This window comes from Gymnodraco acuticeps, unplaced genomic scaffold (genome assembly GCF_902827175.1).
Source record: "Gymnodraco acuticeps unplaced genomic scaffold, fGymAcu1.1, whole genome shotgun sequence".
NCBI classification, from domain to species: Eukaryota; Metazoa; Chordata; class Actinopteri; order Perciformes; family Bathydraconidae; genus Gymnodraco; species Gymnodraco acuticeps.
The window spans coordinates 1-20,525 of NW_022990102.1; the positions used below are offsets into that span (position 1 = coordinate 1).

At 39.4% G+C, this 20,525-nt stretch overlaps 2 protein-coding genes across 5 annotated transcripts in view; one reads left to right on the forward strand and one right to left on the reverse strand.

The window, feature by feature from the left end:
- Positions 1–4,650: 4,650 nt before the first annotated feature.
- Positions 4,651–11,008, reverse strand: si:ch73-174h16.4 (leucine-rich repeat-containing protein 14). Its single transcript, XM_034216427.1, has 5 exons — positions 10,595–11,008; positions 8,679–8,919; positions 8,035–8,419; positions 7,243–7,419; positions 4,651–6,958 (listed from the first exon to the last, which is right to left on the reverse strand). Exons 1-5 carry the CDS (start codon positions 10,793–10,795, stop codon positions 6,391–6,393), a joined length of 1,572 nt encoding a protein of 523 aa, XP_034072318.1. The 5' UTR covers positions 10,796–11,008; the 3' UTR covers positions 4,651–6,390.
- Positions 11,009–18,510: 7,502 nt separating this feature from the next.
- Positions 18,511–20,525, forward strand: part of LOC117546262 (protein NLRC3-like) — a 38,744-nt gene continuing 36,729 nt past the window's right edge. For 3 of the 4 annotated variants that reach the window (XR_004568978.1, XR_004568979.1, XM_034216440.1), the window contains exons 1-2: positions 18,511–18,576; positions 18,838–18,934. The gene's annotated coding sequence lies outside the window, so the exon portion shown is untranslated. The remainder of the gene's footprint in view (positions 18,577–18,837; positions 18,935–20,525) is intronic. The other variant, XM_034216432.1, reaches the window with a different exon arrangement.

Sequence of the window (20,525 nt, forward strand, 5' to 3'; positions counted from 1 at the left end):
AGTAGAAAGTACAGTATTTGAGTTCAACATGTAAAAGTAGAAAGTACAGGTATTTGAGTTCAACATGTAAGACGTAGAAAGTCAGGTATTTGTAGTTCAACGATGTAGAAGTAGAATACAGGTATGTGAGTTTCAACAGTGTAAGAAGGTAGAAAGTACAGGTATTTGATGTCAACATGTAGACGTAGAATTAGAAAGTACAGGTATTTGTTCGTTCAACATGTAGAGGAAGTCGAAAGTACAGGTAGTTTGATGTTCAACATGAGAAGAAGTAGAAAGTACAGCGTATTTGATGTTCAACAGTGTAGAAGTAGAAAGTACAGGTATTTGTGTTCAACATGTAAGAGTAGAAAGTACAGGTATTTGAGTTCAAACTGTAAGCAGTACGAAAAGTACACAGGGTATTTGATGTTCAACATGTAAGAAGCTAGAAGTACAGGTATTTGGGTTCAACATGGTAAAGAAGTAGCAAGTACAGGTCTTTGAGTTCACATGTGAGAAGGCTAGAACGTACAGGTCTTTGAGTTCAACATGTTAAGCAGTAGCAAAGTACAGGTATTGAGAAGGGTTTCAACATGTAAGAATGTAGAAAGTACATGGTATTTGTGTTCAAACATGTAAGAAGTAGAAAGTGCCAGGTATTTGAGGTTCCAACATGATAAGAGTAGAAAAAGTACAGGTATTTGAGTTCAACATGTAAGAAGTAGAAAGTACAGGTATTTGGGTTCAACATGTAAGAAGTAGAAAGTACAGGTATTTGAGTTTCAACATGTAAGAAGTAGAGAGAAAGTACAGGTATTTGAGTTCAACATGTAAGAAGTAGAAGTACAGGTATTTGAGTTCAACATGTTAGAAGTAGAAAGTACAGGTATTTGAGTTCAACATGTAAGAAGTAGAAAGTACAGGTATTTGAGTTCAACATGTGAAGTAGAACGTAGAAAAGTACAGGTATTTGTGTTCAACATGTACGAAGTAGAAAGTACAGGTATTTGAGTTCAACATGTGAGAAGTAGAAAGTACAGGTATTTGAGTTCAACATGTACGAAGAGAAAGTCACAGGTCTTTGTGGTTCAACATGTAAGAAGTAGAAAGTACAGTATTTGTGTCCACATGTGAGAGAAGTAGAAAGTACAGGTATTTGAGTTCAACATGTAAGAAGTTAGAAGTTACAGGTATTTGGTTCAACATGTAAGAAGTAGGAAAGTACAGGTATTTGAGTTCAACATGTGAGAAGTAGAAAGTACAGGTATTTGAGTTCACACATGTGAGAAGTAGAAAGTACAGGTATTTGAGTCAACATGTAGAAGTAGAAAGTACAGGTATTTGAGTCAAACATGTAAGAAGTAGAAAGTACAGGTATTTGAGTTCAACATGTAAGAAGTAGAAAGTACAGGTATTTGAGTTCAACATGTAAGAAGTAGAAAGTACAGGTATTTGAGTTCAACATGTAAGAAGTAGAAAGTACAGGTATTTGAGTTCAACATGTAAGAAGTAGAAAGTACAGGTATTTGAGTTCAACATGTAAGAAGTAGAAAGTACAGGTATTTGAGTTCAACATGTAAGAAGTAGAAAGTACAGGTATTTGTGTTCAACATGTAAGAAGTAGAAAGTACAGGTATTTGAGTTCAACATGTAAGAAGTAGAAAGTACAGGTATTTGAGTTCAACATGTAAGAAGTAGAAAGTACAGGTATTTGAGTTCAACATGTAAGAAGTAGAAAGTACAGGTATTTGAGTTCAACATGTAAGAAGTAGAAAGTACAGGTATTTGAGTTCAACATGTAAGAAGTAGAAAGTACAGGTATTTGTGTTCAACATGTAAGAAGTAGAAAGTACAGGTATTTGAGTTCAACATGTGAGAAGTAGAAAGTACAGGTATTTGAGTTCAACATGTAAGAAGTAGAAAAGTACAGGTATTTGAGTTCAACATGTGAGAAGTAGAAAGTACAGGTATTGAGTTCAACATGTGAGAAGTAGAAAGTACAGGTATTTGTGTTCAACATGTAAGAAGTAGAAAGTACAGGTATTTGAGTTCAACATGTAAGAAGTAGAAAGTACAGGTATTTGAGTTCTTACATGTGAGAAAGTAGAAAGTACAGGTATTTGAGTTCAACATGTAAGAAGTAGAAGTACAGTGATTTTTGTAGTTCAACATGTAAGAAGTAGAAAGTACAGGTATTTGAGTTCAACATGTAAGAAGTAGAAAGTAAGGTATTTTGAGTTCAACATGTGAAGAAGTAGAAGTACAGGTATTTGAGTTCAACATGTGAGAAGTAGAAAGTACAGGTATTTGTGTTCAAATGTAAGAAGTAGAAAGTATCAGGTATTTGTGTTCAACATGTAAGAAGTAGAAAGTACAGGTATTTGAGTTCAACATGTAAGAAGTAGAAAGTACAGGTATTTGCTGTTAACATGTAGAGAAGTAGAAAGTACAGGCTCTTTGTGTTCAACAGTGTAAGAAGTATAAAGTACAGGTATTTGGGTGTTTCAACATGTAAGAAGCTAGAAAGTACAGGTATTTGAGTTCAACAGTGAGAAGTAGAAAGTACAGGTATTTTGTGTTCAACATGTGAGAAGTCGGAAAGTACAGGTATTTGTGTTCAAATGTAAGAAGTAGAAAGTACGGTATTTGGGTTCAACATGTAGAGAAGTAGAAAGTACAGGTATTGAGTTCAACATGTAAGAAGTAGAAAGTACAGGTATTTGAGTTCAACATGTGAGAAGTAGAAAGTACAGGTTTTTGTGTTCAACATGTAAGAAGTAGAAAGTACAGGTATTTGAGTTCAACATGTGAGAAGTAGAAAGTACAGGTATTTGAGTTCAACATGTAAGAAGTAGGAAAGTACAGGTATTTGAGTTCAACATGTGAGAAGTAGAAAAGTACAGGTATTTGAGTTCAACATGTAAGAAGTAGAAAGTACGAGGTCTTGAGTGTTCAACATGTAAGAAGTAGAAAGTACAGGTATTTGAGTTCAACATGTGAGAAGTAGAAAGTACAGGTATTTGTGTTCAACATGTAAGAAGTAGAAAGTACAGGTATTTGAGTTCAACATGTGAGAAGTAGAAAGAAAGTACAGGTATTTGAGTTCAACATGTGAGAAGTAGAAAGTACAGGTATTTGTGTTCAACATGTAAGAAGTAGAAAGTACAGGTATTTGAGTTCAACATGTAAGAAGTAGAAGTACAGGTATTTGAGTTCAACATGTAAGAAGTAGAAAGTACAGGTATTGAGTTCAACATGTGAGAAGTAGAAAGTACAGGTATTTGGTTCAACATGTGAGATGATAGTCAGAACAGCTACTACAGGTATTTGAGTTCAACATGTAAGAAGTAGAAAGTACAGGTATTTGAGTTCAACATGTGAGAAGTAGAAAGTAAAGGTATTTGTGTTCAACATGGTGAAGAAGTAGAAAGTACAGGTATTTGTGTTTCAACATGTAAGGAAGTAGAAAGTACAGGTATTTGTGTTCAACATGTAAGAAGTAGAAAGTACAGGTATTTGAGTTCAACATGTGAGAAGTAGAAAGTACAGGTATTTGAGATTCAACATGTGAGAAGTAGAAAGTACAGGTATTTGAGTTCAACATGTAAGAAGTAGAAAGTACAGGTATTTGTGTTCAACATGTGAGAAGTAGAAAGTACAGGTATTTTTTGTGTTCAACATGTAAGAAGTAGAAAGTACAGGTATTGGTTCAACATGTAAGAAGTAGAAAGTACAGGTATTTGGGTTAACATGTGAGAAGTAGAAAGTACAGGTATTGTGTAGTTCAACATGTAAGAAGTGAAAGTACAGGTATTTGAGTTTCACATGTGAGAAGTAGAAAGTACAGGTATTGAGTTCAACATGTACGAAGTAGAAAGTACAGGTATTTGATGTTCAACATGTGAGAAGTAGAAAAGTACAGGTATTTGTGTTCAAATGTGAGAAGTAGAAAGTACAGGTATTTGTGTTCAACATGTAAGAAGTAGAAAGTACAGGTATTGAGTTCAACATGTGAGAAGTAGAAAGTACAGGTATTTGTGTTCAACATTTAAGAAGTAGAAAGTACAGGTATTTGTGTTCAACATGTAAGAAGTAGACAAGTACAGGTATTTGAGTTTCAGCATGTAAGAAGTAGAAGTACAGGTATTTGAGTTCAACATGTGAGAAGTAGAAAGTACAGGTATTTGAGTTCAAACATGTGAGAAGTAGAAAGTACAGGTATTTGAGTTCAACATGTAAGAAGTAGGAAAAGTAAAGTACAGGTATTTGGTTCAACATGTAAGAAGTAGAAAGTACAGGTATTTGAGTTCAACATGTGAGAAGTAGTAGAAAGTACAGGTATTTGTGTTCAACATGTAAGAAGTAGAAAGTACAGGTATTTGTGTTCAAACATGTAAGAAGTAGAAAGTACAGGTATTTGAGTTCAGCATGTAAGAAGTAGGAAAGTACAGGTATTGTGTCAACATGTAAGAAGTAGAAAGTACAGGTATTTGTGTTCAACATGTAAGAAGTAGAAAGTACAGGTATTTGAGTTCAACATGTAAGAAGTCAAAGTAAAAAGTGGTCAGAAAAATAAGAAGTGGAGTAAAGTACCGATACCAGAAACATGTACTGAACGAAGTATTTGTACTCCACTACTTCCCACCTCTGGTATTAAAAGACTCAACAATCAGATTAAAGACTGATTTATTCTGGGACAGTTGGTGACGTTCAAGATATTACAAAAATAGAAAACACAACGAGAATCACTCGGATAATAATCCTAAAGGTTTTGCAGTTCATCCATCAAGGAGCTAAACATGTGCTAATCTTTAGCAAACACACATTTAAAAAGGGTGTGTGTGTAAATGCACAAGCTGATGAGATAATGCCTTTATATAAAAAGTTGTCAGAAAGTGCGTAATTTCCACAAGAGGGTTAACAATCCATATCCCATCCTGATGAGAGCAGTCATTTCTGTCAGAAGAGCAACATGTCCAACAATTTCATACAACAACAAGAAGCGTTATTAAAGTAGTAAAGCAGCATGTTATTGAAGCATAATCAGAGATGTCCCGATCCGATCACGTGATTTTCAAAAGATCAGAATCGGGAGAAAAAAAATCGGGGATCGGGAATTTTTATTCATTTATTTAAAAAAAAAGTTATTTTATTTAATGTTACAAAACAAAAAGGACCATGTTCACGTCTTAAAGTCATCCTGAGGCCTTAGTTTGGTTTAAAGTTACACAACATCATGTGTTGCTTCTGTTGGGCTTGTTTTCAGACCTGGTTGTTCTCTCAAAGCAACAGAGAGGGCGCAGTGTCTGATAGCAGCAGCTAACGAGAGGCTTCGTTCAGCTGGTGACTCGGGAGTCGGGACGGAGAAAATGTCAGGAGTTTGGAAGTATTATGAAATTGAAAGCGAAGGCAGTGTAACAGCCAGATGCAATGTTTGCAAGAAGGAGGTTCCGCGTGGTGGAAAGAACAGAGCTACGTTCAACACGACCAATCTAACACGCCGCCTGAGAAACAAACACCAACAACACGACGAGTACACAGCGGCCACTCAGGGAACGGCACTGAAGCAACCGACACTTCAGAGGCTTTCAAAAGGAAAGAGAAACGGCCCCAGAACAGTGACAAGGCCAAACAAATAACAGCCAAGATCGCTGAACTCATCGCGTTGGATGACCAGCCGTTACCTTTTTTTCTCTTAATGCATTGCATAAAGATCGGATCGGGAAAAATCGGTATCGGCAGATTGTCAAAATCAAATGATCGGAATCGGATCGGGAGCAAAAAAAGGTGATCGGGACATCCCTAATAATCACCTCCATGTGTCCTACTCAGTGGTGGAAGAGAAGTTGAAGTAGCACAATGTGTTGCAGCGCCTCAGAGTGGACGTCCTCCTTTAAGGCAGGAAGGTCTGATTGTGATCTGGATCAAATGAGGCTTTCTCAGGTTCATCTGGGTCAAAGTTATCATGGCAAATAACCTGAAAACCACGTCATAAACATCCTGTTCATTTACTCATCTGAATAAACAAGTACAAATCAATTGTGTTTTTCCGGCTCGGATCCGGCAGCGAGTGTCCCGTCGTGATGTCACTATGTTCCAGAAGTAAACAAAGGAGTCCAATGGAGGAGAGAAACTCCCTAAAAACAAATATATATACATATAATAAAAAACAGGAGACAGTTCGTAGGATTTCATCGTCAGGTGTTCGTTGTACTTCAAAAGTCCTGCATTCTGTCGTGATTGGTGTACCAGCTTAGAGATGTCCCGCCCCTTAGCCTATCACGTACAATGTGTTGGAGCGCGAGCCAATAGGAGCGCACGTGTTCCGTAGTGATAGTCCATAAATCTTCATCACTTGATAAAGAAAAGATAAAAAGCAGGAGAGAGTTTGCAGGTGTTCGTGGTCCTTTAACACACCATGTCTTTATCGTAGTTGAGCAGGTCGCAGGTCAGCAGCAGGTCCGATCTGCCGCTCGCTTTCAGCGCCCTGTTGATCTGGCTGCTGGTGATGTTGACGTCTATAGCCTCGTCCAGGGGCCAGTCTAACAGCTGGGCGCTGGAGGGCATCTCTGGGAGCCCCGGCTGATAATCCTCCAGAGGGTTCGGGTACAGCAGCTGCCGCAGAGAAGGCATCTTCACCGCCATCTTCACCAGATCCATGAGGCCGGATACAGACAGAGGGTTCAGCGCCAACGCGAGGCTCCTGAGGGCCCGGCAGCATCCTAACGAGGGCAAAAGGAGCACCAGGAGGTTATCGGTGAGTCCACACCCGCTCAGAGAGAGGTGCTGCAGGGTGCTGGAGGCCTGAGAGAGGAGGCGGCGGATGGAGGTCAGCGTGGTTTCATCCAGACGGTTCTCACTGAGGTCCAGCTGCTGCAGAGTGGAGGCGTGGTGGCTGACGGAGAGGAAGGCCAGGTCAGCCGGACTCAGGCTCAGGTAGGGCAGCTCCAGGACCTCCAGGGGCCGAGGCAGCGAGCTGGGACACAACGAGATGCATTTATTACATTCAAACATCCATTAGAGAGGTCGACGGCGGGTTAAAGGTTGCTTTGTTCAAGATTGTTTACGGTGTACAATTTACAAAACATTAAAACAATCCTATCTCCCCCTTCCCTTAGTATCTCTCTGTTATCCTGCTGCTGCTATAACACCTTTCCTTAAGGGATCAACACCATTGGCACCTTTAATAAACCACATGCAGAAATAGCAGATAAGAACCATTTGATTGAAGTGAAAGCAGTCATATGGATGTTGCGTTACCTGAGCAGCACTCGGAGTTGTCCCGGCAGACGCAGCGCGGTGAGGCTGAGGCATCGGAGTTCCTGCAGCTGCTTGAGACCCTCAGAAAGTTCCTTCAGAGCTCCTTCCTGTCCGGGCTGTTCTCTCCGGAGATCCAGGTTACAGTAATGCAGACGCAGAGAGCTGAGAGCGGGGAAACTGGACAGAGGACACATATTATATATATTAATAGAACAATAATGTCATTGTTAGCTAATGAATGTTTCCATGCTGAACAACGGCAACATGACAACGTTTCCATTGGTCCCTCTTCTTTAGAGAAGACCAGGAAATGATGGATACACGGATCGTGTTCAAATCAATAGGCACGCAATGACTCTAAAGAATAATGATCACGCATCAAACACACATTCAGACTAAAGGAACCAGCTGTTTGGGAAATGAGAGAAGTAGAAAGTACAAGTATTTGAGTTCAACATGTGAGAAGTAGAAAGTACAGGTATTTGTGTTCAACATGTGAGAAGTAGAAAGTACAGGTATTTGAGTTCAACATGTAAGAAGTAGAAAGTACAGGTATTTGAGTTCAACATGTGAGAAGTAGAAAGTACAGGTATTTGAGTTCAACATGTGAGAAGTAGAAAGTACAGGTATTTGAGTTCAACATGTAAGAAGTAGAAAGTACAGGTATTTGAGTTTAACATGTAAGAAGTAGAAAGTACAGGTATTTGAGTTCAACATGTAAGAAGTAGAAAGTACAGGTATTTGTGTTCAACATGTAAGAAGTAGAAAGTACAAAGTGTTTGTTCTCCCCACCTCTTCAGCAGAGGAAGCAGCTCAGCCAGACCAGCCACTCCGATGTTACTGTAACGAACATCAAGTCCCAGAAGCCCTTGCTGCGGCAGTAACGCCAGCAGAGCTCTGATGCTGGACACAGAGATCTCCTCCGCTCTCAGATACCTGCACTGCAGCTTCAGAGGACCACATGTGGTCAGAGCTCCTCGAACTCTCTCCCACGACCTGGCGTTCACAAACAGATCTGCTCTCACGTGCACCAGCACTTCACTTTCCACTTCCTGTTTACTTCCTGATTCTGTCACAGTAGGCATCATCTTCCTCTCCGCCTCCATCCTCCTCCTCACTCCTCGAATCAGCTCGTCTTCGCTGGAAATCCCACACGTTGTCGTCAGTTCTTCTTCACCTGTGTGGTTTAAGATAAGATGGAGCTTTATTTATCCCCGTGGGGAAATACAGCATCAGGGTAAGAATGAAAACCAGGAGAGCTTCACACAGATTAGAGATGACTCCGTCTGAAAGCAGAAGTCTACGGCAAATATTAAACAATTACACCAATGATATATTCTTTGTAAGCTCTTGCGGGCCACATCAAATGATGTCGCTGGCCTTGAGTTTGACACCCCCGTTTTACACGTTCAAAATAAATCCAATCAAATCAAAACCTGTGTTGTTTCCCGTCAGTTCTTCTTCACGTGTTTGTTCTCCGGCCCTCTCCCTCTTCACGTCCCTCTTCCTCTCCAGGTCTGAGCTCCTCTTCCTCTCCCTCTGCGCTCTCTGGGCTCCGCTCCTGGCCTGCAGCACCATGGTGCAGAGGGCCACGGTGAGGGACCAGCCTCCCATCGGGTCCCCCGTCCCCCCCTCGTCCCCTGTAGACCACACAGGTCCAGCACCTGCAGGGCACACCTGGGGAAGAGAGGAGGCTTTCATTACACTCACATCCTGGTCCAACATGTTAGCTTCTTCAGAGGTGGAGAAGTACTCAGATCTGCTACTTGAGTTAAAGTAGAAGTACTCAGATCTGCTACTTGAGTTAAAGTAGAAGTACTCAGATCTGCTACTTGAGTTAAAGTAGAAGTACTCAGATCTGCTACTTGAGTTAAAGTAGAAGTACTCAGATCTGCTACTTGAGTTAAAGTAGAAGTACTCAGATCTGCTACTTGAGTTAAAGTAGAAGTACTCAGATCTGCTACTTGAGTTAAAGTAGAAGTACTCAGATCTGCTACTTGAGTCAAAGTAGAAGTAATAATAATAATAGATTTAATTTGTTAGCGCTTTTACAGGTGCTCAAAGACGCTTTACAGATATAGTGAAGAGAAAAGAAAAGGAAGGAACAACAAATAAATATATAGTTAAAGTCAAATAATACAAAAACAATCACACATTAAGAGGTGAGTTGAAGTAGTACTCAGATATTGTACTTGAGTTAAAGTAGAAGTACTCAGATATTGTACTTGAGTTAAAGTAGAAGTACTCAGATCTTGTACTTGAGTTAAAGTAGAAGTACTCAGATATTGTACTTGAGTTAAAGTAGAAGTACTCAGATCTTGTACTTGAGTAAAAGTAGAAGTACTCAGATCTTGTACTTGAGTAAAAGTAGAAGTACTCAGATCTTGTACTTGAGTTAAAGTAGAAGTACTCAGATATTGTACTTGAGTTAAAGTAGAAGTACTCAGATCTTGTACTTGAGTAAAAGTAGAAGTACTCAGATCTTGTACTTGAGTAAAAGTAGAAGTACTCAGATCTTGTACTTGAGTAACAGTAGAAGTACTCAGATCTTGTACTTGAGTAAAAGTAGAAGTACTCAGACGTTGTACTTGAGTAAAAGTAGAAGTACTCTGATCTTGTACTTGAGTAAAAGTAGAAGTACTCAGATCGTGTACTTGAGTAAAAGTAGAAGTACTCAGATCTTGTACTTGAGTAACAGTAGAAGTACTCAGATCTTGTACTTGAGTAAAAGTAGAAGTACTCAGATCTTGTACTTGAGTAAAAGTAGAAGTACTCAGATCTTGTACTTGAGTAAAAGTAGAAGTACTCAGATATTGTACTTGAGTTAAGTAGAAGTACTCAGATATTGTACTTGAGTTAAAGTAGAAGTACTCAGATCTTGTACTTGAGTAAAAGTAGAAGTACTCAGATCTTGTACTTGAGTAAAAGTAGAAGTACTCAGATCTTGTACTTGAGTAACAGTAGAAGTACTCAGATCTTGTACTTGAGTAAAAGTAGAAGTACTCAGACGTTGTACTTGAGTAAAAGTAGAAGTACTCTGATCTTGTACTTGAGTAAAAGTAGAAGTACTCAGATCTTGTACTTGAGTAAAAGTAGAAGTACTCAGATCTTGTACTTGAGTAACAGTAGAAGTACTCAGATCTTGTACTTGAGTAAAAGTAGAAGTACTCAGATCTTGTACTTGAGTAAAAGTAGAAGTACTCAGATCTTGTAAGGTAGGTAGGTAGGTAGATATATAGGTACTTTATTGATCCCAATTTGAAACATGTTTTGCGTTGCAGCAGCATACAAAACAAGGCAGAAAAGTAACCGTTACTTAATATAGTAATTCTTCCAGCACTGCTCTTCCTACCTGCGGTCCAGCAGCCCCCTCACCACCGCCAGCAGCAGAGCCTGAATACAGAGTCTGTTCGGGGCTGGTTTCTTCCGGACTCTCAGGGTTCTTTCGGGCCACCTCTGGACCAGCTCCCCCACAGCCAGAGGTCTGCAGCCGGACAGAGAGGCCTCCAGCAGGGGTCTGAACAGCTCCATGGGGACGAAGCTCAGCCAGCATGGAGACGAGCTGTGGTCCCGAACCACCTCCGAGGCGCAAAGACTCAGCAGGGAGAGAACCATTAAACAGGCGCGGTGTTTTATATATATAAAGAAGAGTTTAGCAGGAGAGTAGTGTTGCTTTCACACCTCTGAGAGACTGGAAACAGAGCTGGAGGAGGAGCTCTGTTTGTTCCTGCTCGGTGAATCCCGAAATAAAGCGACTGTAGATTCAGGAAATACCCGCACCTGGGCCCACTGAGCATGCGCAGTAGAGTAGTTCCTTAAACCCTGCCTCCGATTTCCGGCTCTCGGCTCAGTCAAATCTCATTATAATAAGTAAATAAATAAATATAATAATAATGTTATCTTATTATACATCCATGAGTCAAATGAATGGGGAGAGATTTTTGTATTTCAACTTTATTGAACAACACCTCAGGAAAAAAGGCATTATTTTCGATTTGTTTGTATATTTTTGGAAGTCTCTTTCACAAAGCTACTGTTACTTTATTAGTTGCCCCTCTTGTTTGTTTGTTCACCATGTAAAGTGCCCTTGGGTCCCTTTAAAGGCGCTATACAAATGTAATCTATTATTATTATTATTATTATTAATGTGAGCCACGGAAGTTGTAGTACCACCGTTTGGCCACTACGCCCATTCAAAAAAAATCAGCTTCAACAGCCGGAGCACTTCCTGGCTAACGAACTAGCTAATATTAACTTTATGACAGAAATGTGACTCTTGTCTTGTAAACCGTCCCAGAAAAGACTTTATAACTCCATGTGATATCCGCTCTGAGTATCAACAGCAGTAACCTCTTATGGGAACATCCCGCTGGTGAAATATTAAACATCTCCTTAGCTTGCAAAACGGATTGTTTACATTTTTACTGACGCGGTGACGTAGGACGTACAGGCGTGACGTCATCACCATAGCATTTGTTATTGAGTAATTTACAATTAACAACATTATATGCTGAAGTACACATTATTTGATAGTATATTTGAGAGCTTTAGTTCAAAGTGACTAAACAGAGAGACATTTCTGCATAAAATGGCACGTTATACAATTTAATTTGTTGTTAATATATAATCTACAACATTATAATTCTACTGACACATGAAATCATCAGGAATATTAACACAGTAATCACTTATACATATATTTCTACCTTGAGAGTAGTCCTAGCCTAGTTTTCTTATATTATACTTTTTATATAACTACTTATCTTTGCTTTTTCACAAGATTTTAAAGCAAGATGTAATATTGTTTATTTAAATGTCATTAGGAATCTGAATATGTCTGACTGTAATCCCTGCTTTTGTTTTGAAGTCAAAGTATCTCCACGCTGACAGACTTTAAGGTCATTCTACTGACACATGAAATCATCAGGTAACACAGATCGAACAGATCTAATGCTACAACACTCACTTACTACCTTGAGAGTAGATCTGGCCTACTGTTGTTTCAATACTTATATGCTGATAACAACTTCTCTGTGCTTTCTCACAATGTTAAAGCAAGATATAATATTGTTTCTTGCAATTAGATTAAGGAATCTGAATATGGAGAATCCCTGCTTTTGTTTTGAACTCAAAGTATCTCCACGCTGACAGACTTTAAGGTGAAGGGTTGAGGCTAAACTTGTCAACACGTCTAATATCTGAACCCCATGGTCTCAGTAGCATCTATATATAAAGGGAGGGTACTAGGAAATGCTTTTGACTGATGTTACACTGATATATAAGCTGCTGTTTATTATATTAAAGCCTAAGTATAGTGAGCATCAACTGAACAGTCATAGTTGATGGGGATACACTCATAAACAATGATTTAATTACAAAATCAAGAAGAAAAAAGCATGGAAATAAGTTATAAGTGCACAAATCCACTCTACGCTTTAATTCCTATAGTGATACATATCTAAAGTTTAAGCCCCACTTCACTGGATGGAAGAAAACACTTAAAATATTTGCAAAATCCCTTATTACACGTTCCTCATGATTTGACTTATTTATGTGACTTGAATAGACCCTCACTCCACTTTGAATGTTTTGTAATTTGTTCTAATATTTGTGATGTTATCCTTACTGTATTTGCACCATTCAATGTTACTTATCTACAATAAGTGGTTTATATTTACTTACCCTGACCCACCACTGGACAAAGTGTTTTATATTTGCACTTTTGGTGAGTCCTAATTTAGCGTCCTGCAATAATGAGATGAACCACTAGATGGCGCCAGAGGCTCATTAAAGCTGGCTTCTCTGCCTAGCAACACAAAGTACATGATACCATAAAGAACATTTCCAGTTATTATTGTGTTATTTAAATATATATAAAATGACCTTAGAAGTGTTTTGTTTGGGTCTGATTGTGACGATGAATTCTACGTCAGTAATTTGATTTATTTCACGCTGGAAGTCTAATTCTTCGCTGCTCACTCAAGCTTAACATTTCCCTCTCAGCTATAATTGATGTTTTGTTTGTGAACGCAATGACTTTTTCTTTATTAGAGACTAAAGGACTTCTTTGATAAAGGGCACACGCAGGTAAACAGCTGCTATTAATACAAACAACACAAATAAACATGCTTTTAGTTGATTTATGACTGCTATGCTTTCAGGTGACCTGCAGAGATCTCATTACTTCTGTGTTTGATATGAAGCAGTTTAATAAGCAGCACTTCAATCATCATATTAAAGCACCGTATGAAAAGTGAGAGGGTCTTCTGTAGAGTTTCATCATGGATGGCATGGTCGCTAAGGTTTACTTCAGTATCTATTGTTGTTGTTTTACAAATTAAAAAGGAAAGAAAACGACCAAATCTCCAGATGAATGTTAGCTTTAATAGTTGTTTCCCTAACTTCTCTCCATGCCGTCTATTTGAAATACGTCCTGCACATATCGCTTGATGTTCTTACGGTTAGACGGTTAAATGGACGGCTTATTAACACGTGTTCTGGGCATCTCTCCCTCTCTTCATGAAGGCCAGTCTGTTCAAACTGAATCCAGACCAATCTGATTTGTTGTACTGAAGAAAGAATATGTTCAGCAGCGCCTCTGGCAATACTGCAAGAAGACAGAACACCTCGTTTTGTTCTTGTGATATTTGAGCCAAAGAAAAACAAGAAATCTAAACCTGAGATTGAAGCCTCTCATCTGCCCTTAAGAAAATGAACTAGTATTACTATAGTATACTATAAGAGTTGTATAATATCCTATAGTAAATTTGTAGAGTTCTATAGTATTACCAGCTACCGTATTACTATAGTCTTTTCTGTAGTGCCATTTTACTAGCTATAGTAGCCCTATAATATTTCAATAGTAATACTATGTATCTAGATCTTTGTAGTATTCCTATATTATTTTCAATATTATAACTATAGTATAATATATAGTGTTTCTGTAGTTGTTTTTTGAACACACTATGACCACTCATAGTAATATGATATTGTCATAATGAATGCATATTATTACCATAGTGTTTGTAAAAGTATTACACTCCTAGAATTAATGTGCCATTTGTTTTAACACACTGCTGTGTCAAAGGCAATTCAACACATTCAGTGTCATTTCTGAACTATTTTAAAATAAAAATGCACATAGTCAACACATGCGTTTTGACTAACACTGGGCTAACACTGGGCTAACACTGGGCACTGTCATTGGGCACTGTCATTGGGCACTGTCATTGGGCACTGTCATTGGCCACTGTCCTGCCCAATCACGGGTGAGTTATTTCAAATGTATCATTTTCCAACTGTCCATCAAATGTCCCAACTGCCATTTCACCTCTGGCTGCTGTGGAGGATGGATGTCAGCGGAGGAGAGTCTAACTCTAGGTAAGTTACAGAAACAAAACGTTTTTAACAAAGTGAGCAGATATATTGTCATAATGTGAGCAAGCTAGGGGTCTAAATACATATTTTTAAACTTAAATAAATATGTTTTGCCAATGCTGAACAGCTAACTATTGTTTGAGTTTAGCTGCCTGGATGACAATTATTTTCCTTTAAGCCGTTCTTCTTTTTTATTATATTTATTTTATCTTAACTTAATGTAGCTTACACTCTTTTCTGTGACCATCATTCTTCAATCGGCATTATATTGATAGCATTAGCAGCTATATGTTTAATGCTATCTAGCTACTTTGGCTAGGTTTCATTGTTCGGCCAGATGTGGCGGGAAAGTGCGAGTGAGAAGACCGACAGTGCAAATACGTAACTTTCTCGCACTAAAGTTATTAGTAGTACGTACTACAGTTGACCTGTTTCTGACTAAAACATCAGCCACTACTCTATACTTGCAAATATTATATTGTGTAGAAGCAGTGGCGAGCCGTCAGGGCCCTCAGATATTCTAAAAAATAATATTTGAAAACATTAATAAATAAAAACATTTTTTTTCCAATATTTTTTTCAAAATGTTGTTGTTGTTACATTTTTCATTAGTTTTACCAAAAAACTTGATTTAATTGTATTTAAAATAACATTTCCAAAGAAATAAATCCTTCGAATCTGCCTGTTCAGTTTCTGTTGGAATGTGAAGGGTTAAATGCCGTCTCTGCGAGTTATGTGAAGACGGGAGAGCTTGTTGGTCCCTCTCTACATTCACAGAGGGCCAGCTATAGTAACTCAACGAGAGAGTAATGTCAAATGACAGTACGATTGACCAATCATATCTTCCCTCTAAATGGGCGGGTTTTATTTTATTTAGACTTTATGACAAGTTCTGCCCGCTGTGAGGTCTATGCAAGTGGTGCAGTGACCCGTCCTAAAACCCGGAAGTAAGCTGCGCTCGGATTCCCTCGACAGAAAGCAACGGGATTTCTCCATAGGATTTTGGAAAATAGCTCGAAATAAGGTCTGTGGAAAACGAACCTGTTTGATAAATGCTCGTTTTGTTCAGCCGGATAATATCCACATCCATGTCTACACTACTTTTATTATTTTCGAATCATAAATCTAAACGGTAGATTTATGATCGATAGATTTATAATTAGCATAAGTTCGTTCATGATGGCTCACTTCAGTGATAGTGAGGACATCGTTGCGAAATTATTAACCAAGTCATTTTCAAGATTGAGTTGCAAAGGATCAGCTGAAGCAAGTGCTTCATCCAAAAGGACAGGAGGATGGACTTTGTGTTTCAGTGATTTGATCATCAAAGGTAGGCCTAAGTCATTTTCAATGCGGGCTGCCGTGCCGACTTAATTCATTTGTAATTGTTACTTGGCTGTGGGTGCCCTGTTATGATAGGTGTTTATATAAATGGTGTTGTTCTGTCATTGATGCGTTTTGCACCCCGGGCCGCTGTTTTGATATTCCGCTGAAGTATACACTGTGACGTAACATCTCTTCTTTTTTTCCGAGGGAAGGGGGGGGGGGGGGGGGTTAAAGGGCCTAGGTATAAAAGTCACGGCTCGCCACTGTGTAGAAGGGAGATTTCATATCTGCCTCTTGTCGCTAAGGCAACTTGTGTATGTGAGATGCAGCGTCACGCACGGCACGTTAGGGCCGGCGGCCCGGGCTTTCCTTCCGACCAATCAAATCGTTGGAAGGGAAGGCCGGCGGGCTTTCCTTGACATGTCCCTGACACAGCGGACTGCGGGTGTAGTATAGAGTGAGTGTAGCGTGCAATACTGTGTTTCACCACATTAATTTAGAGGGGCGCTGTTTCAGTCTTTGTAAAATACTCACTGACAACAGCGGAGAGATGTTTTTTAATACAAATAAAAAATATGAAGAAATACTCAGCCTCCAGGAGAAAACGCCACTGGAGGCTGAGCAGAATATCCCCTGTGCTTCTCTAGAAGTTGTCTTTATGGGTGAAGTTAATTAACTTAAAATTACCATACTGCTTATCATTTATATAAGGTGTGTATTAATGGGTTTAACTAGAAGATGATAGATGATGGCATTTAATTTAATCTGGCATAATATGATTAGTCAACATCAGGATGAATTTGTCTTTTTCTTATAATTACAGGAAGCGGGAATGAGCATCAGGAATCTGTTAAAGTCCTAGCAAAAAGGAAATTAAAAGAAGAATCTACAGTGTCCAAAGCACAAACCATCTCCTGGAAGTAACAGGTGAATTTGGATTTGTCCTGGATAGGATTTTAAAATACAACACAGACTTCAAAGAGTTTATAGCTGTTGATAGAAGTGAGAACATCAGTAACTTTGACAGATTCCAAGTGCACTTTTCTGAAGCACCGGATCTTCAGCCTGTCCTAAGAGAAGTCTGTCAAACTCAGGTATACATGTACCATGCTTGTTAAATTGTGTTTCAAAAAATCACACAGGCCAGAACTAACCCTGAGATAACGGCTAATTCATTCACAAACTCAATGTCCTAGATGTGTTACACTCTCATGGCATTGTCTCTGTCATATAAGCGTCCCATAAAGCTCGTCTTCCTATATGTTCTGCAGCTTCATTAGCATTTCCCCAGCAGCCGCCTACACGTCCATAAAACACACCCCCAGTATAGCTCGTTAGCAGACAGGAAGCCACGATGACACGGTGCACACACATCGTGGGAACTGACGTACAGATGCAGTCTATGTGGAGGAGAGTTCATGAACACTGATGCAGTATCTGTAGCTCCCTTGTTCTGTTAAAGACACATTTCTTACCTTTCTATCAGGGTGTATTAGAAACAAACGCACTCTATGGTCTGTGTGATCGCACAATTTAATAGTTTCACAACCTTTTAATGGACGTTGGTGTAACATTTAGATATTAGGCTTCATCCACACGTTAACATCGACTAATGGGCTTCCTGCTTCCACGTTGCATTGATGTTATAACGGTAATGGTGTCTGGGGGTATAGACATTAGACACCCAAAAACAATCCTTCATATGTGTGTTACCATAGGAACAGTGGTTTTGTTCCCAAACAACCAAGTTAACGTCTTAATCGTCCCTGAAAGTACTTCCTTTTAAATGAGCACTGAACACTTGAAAGTGAATTGATGGTTTAGCCTTAAAGTATAACTTCCTATGATGTGTCGTTGGCACACTGCTCCAACATCAAGTTAAAGAATAATGAAAACGAGGAGTTTTCGCCTGTAATGAGTCAAAAGATCTGCCAATAGATCAAGTGAACATCAGCTCGGTGAGACGTCTAGAAATAAGACGTGATATTTAGATCAATCACATCTTGTGATTATCAGGAGAACTCATCGTGAACTATATTTCACCAGAATCAGGAGATGTTACAAAATAAGCTGCAAAAGCTCCAAAGTTTTCTGTTTTATAATAATAATAATAATAATAGATTGATTCAATGAACTGTTTGACAAATGGCTGCATCGTCGCTCACTAGCCTCCGGGACGTCAGTGAGGAGTTCGTCTTGTACTTAAAGCGACCGTTGTTTCTCTCACGAAGGAGAATAGACCTATCGCTAAACCACGCCCCAAATAGAATTTGTCCAATCATATCACAGCGAAAATCCCTCCTGACAGAAAACTCGGACATCACCAGAAAAGCCGTTTGTGGGGCGCATCAAACCAAAACCAGACGTCTGTGATCGAAACCACTGTGAAGAGTTCAGTTTCTATGTTTATTATCTAGCTAATATCTGATGGTGAAAAACGCTGTGCGTGGGGTACCTGTAATTTCGGACACCAGGTACCCTGAAAGACTGGATGGAGGAGTATATTTCGTACCTTTTCCGAAGCCCAAAAGAAAACTCGACAAATGCAAGCGGTGGATTATGCTGTGTCGTCGACCACATACACAACTGAATGTGAAGACAATTATCAAGGACACTTATGTTTGCTCAAAGGTAAGGTCAATTCATAAAGACATCATATTTGACGGCATGTATTAGAAACGTAGACCAAACTATTAGTTTGCTAACGATTGACTTTGACTGCCAACTAGCTAGCGTATATCCAGCCCAGCTAGCTAACGTTAGCTGCCAACTTGTTAGCCAGCTAACTAGCTACAGTGTTATCAACATCAACGTTTGCTGTCTGACTTTTCGTCCTCGCTAGTTAGCTGGTGTTTTTAGCTAACTTTTGCTAACTGTCTTTTCACCTCAAAGCACTTCAGAGATGGGAAGCCAACTCTGGAATATCAGATCCCATCCGGGCTCTCGTGTGTGCTGCTCCGAAAAGACACAGACCCTCACCCAAAAGAAGGTAACGCTACAGTCAGCCAGGTGCATAACAGTGAAAATTATGACCAACAAGGACAGTTATAGTTTTAGATTTAATGTAGTGACCACCACTGCTAACATTCAATATCATATTATCATTTCAATGGTTACACAACAGTCACCACTACACACGACAGGCAACAAGATTAGATATTTTATATAAAGAAATACATGGCTACCTTTTTACTCTTGCTTGTAACTGTTAACTTTCATCTGCTGTTGCTTTTATTAGCTCTTGCTTCTATTTTAATGTTATTTTAACTTGAACTCCCCCCGCGGCCATTGTCAAGAGTCATTCACGGTCGGCTTTGTTTGTCCGAGTTTTCAAAGGGGGCGTGGCTTAGCGATAGGTCTATTGAACCACGAGGGTTTCTTCAGGATTCAGAAGCTGTGAGGCAGAAGAGGAAGAAAAAGAAATAGGGCTGAGCTGGTGGGACGAAATGTTGAAAGATATTAGTTTTATCCAACAAGGACCGAGCATAGAATACATGTACCTCAACAAGATAATAATGTGAGCTCCTGGGTCCAGATGTTTGCAGATGATACTAAAGTCTTCAAGGAAATTAAGTGTAAAGAGGATGCAGAAAAACTCCAGTCAGATCTCAGAGAAATGCAAAGATGGTCCGAGTGTTGGCAGCTCAAATTCAATGCAGCAAAGTGCAAAGTAATGCACTTAGGTTTTCTGAATAAAAAATATGAGTATAATATGGGTGATAATTCAAACACTATAAACCTATCCGAGACTCAGAATGAAAAGGACCTTGGTGTGAATGTTGATAATACCCTGACATTTAGTGACCATATCCGTCGGGCAAGTAACAAAGCCAATGGTATCCTAGCAATGATCCGCAGATCATACACTTATTTGGACTCTGACGTAGTACGTAGTTTATACATCTCTCTTGTACGGCCACTCCTCGAGTATGGGAATGCCGCTTGGTCCCCCATGTACAAAAAGGATGCTGAGCTCATCGAGAAAATACAGAGAAGGGCAACGAAGCTGGTTCCAGAACTAAAGGACCTACCATATCAAGAACGACTGCAACGTCTTAAGATCCCGAGTATGTATTATAGAAGGGCGAGGGGAGATATGATCGAAGTTTTCAAATATCTCCACAACATCTACAAAACATCATGCCCACTACAACGGGATTATAACACCAGGACTCGTGGACACTGCCTCAAGTTGAAGAAACAGTACTCAAGACTGGCTATCCGCCGCAACTGTTTCAGCCTGCGTGTGGTTGACTTGTGGAATGATCTGCCAGAAAGCGTTGTCACATCCAAGACGGTTAACTGTCTCAAATCCCGCCTCGACCACTACTGGTCAAACATCACCTTCACTTTGGACTATGTGACTGTTGCCAGCATCCATAGTAAATAAAGAATCAGTGATCTACTCATTTATTTATGAGCGACTAAAAGGCCTCAGGCCTATTACAGCCGTATCCTATTGATTGATTGATTGAAGAGAAGAAATATGTGCCGGATTTGACTCTTATTTCCTTTAGTGGGGTTTTCACAGACGTAGAATTCAAATCTGTTCAGCTTGTGTTAACCATAGAACCATATGA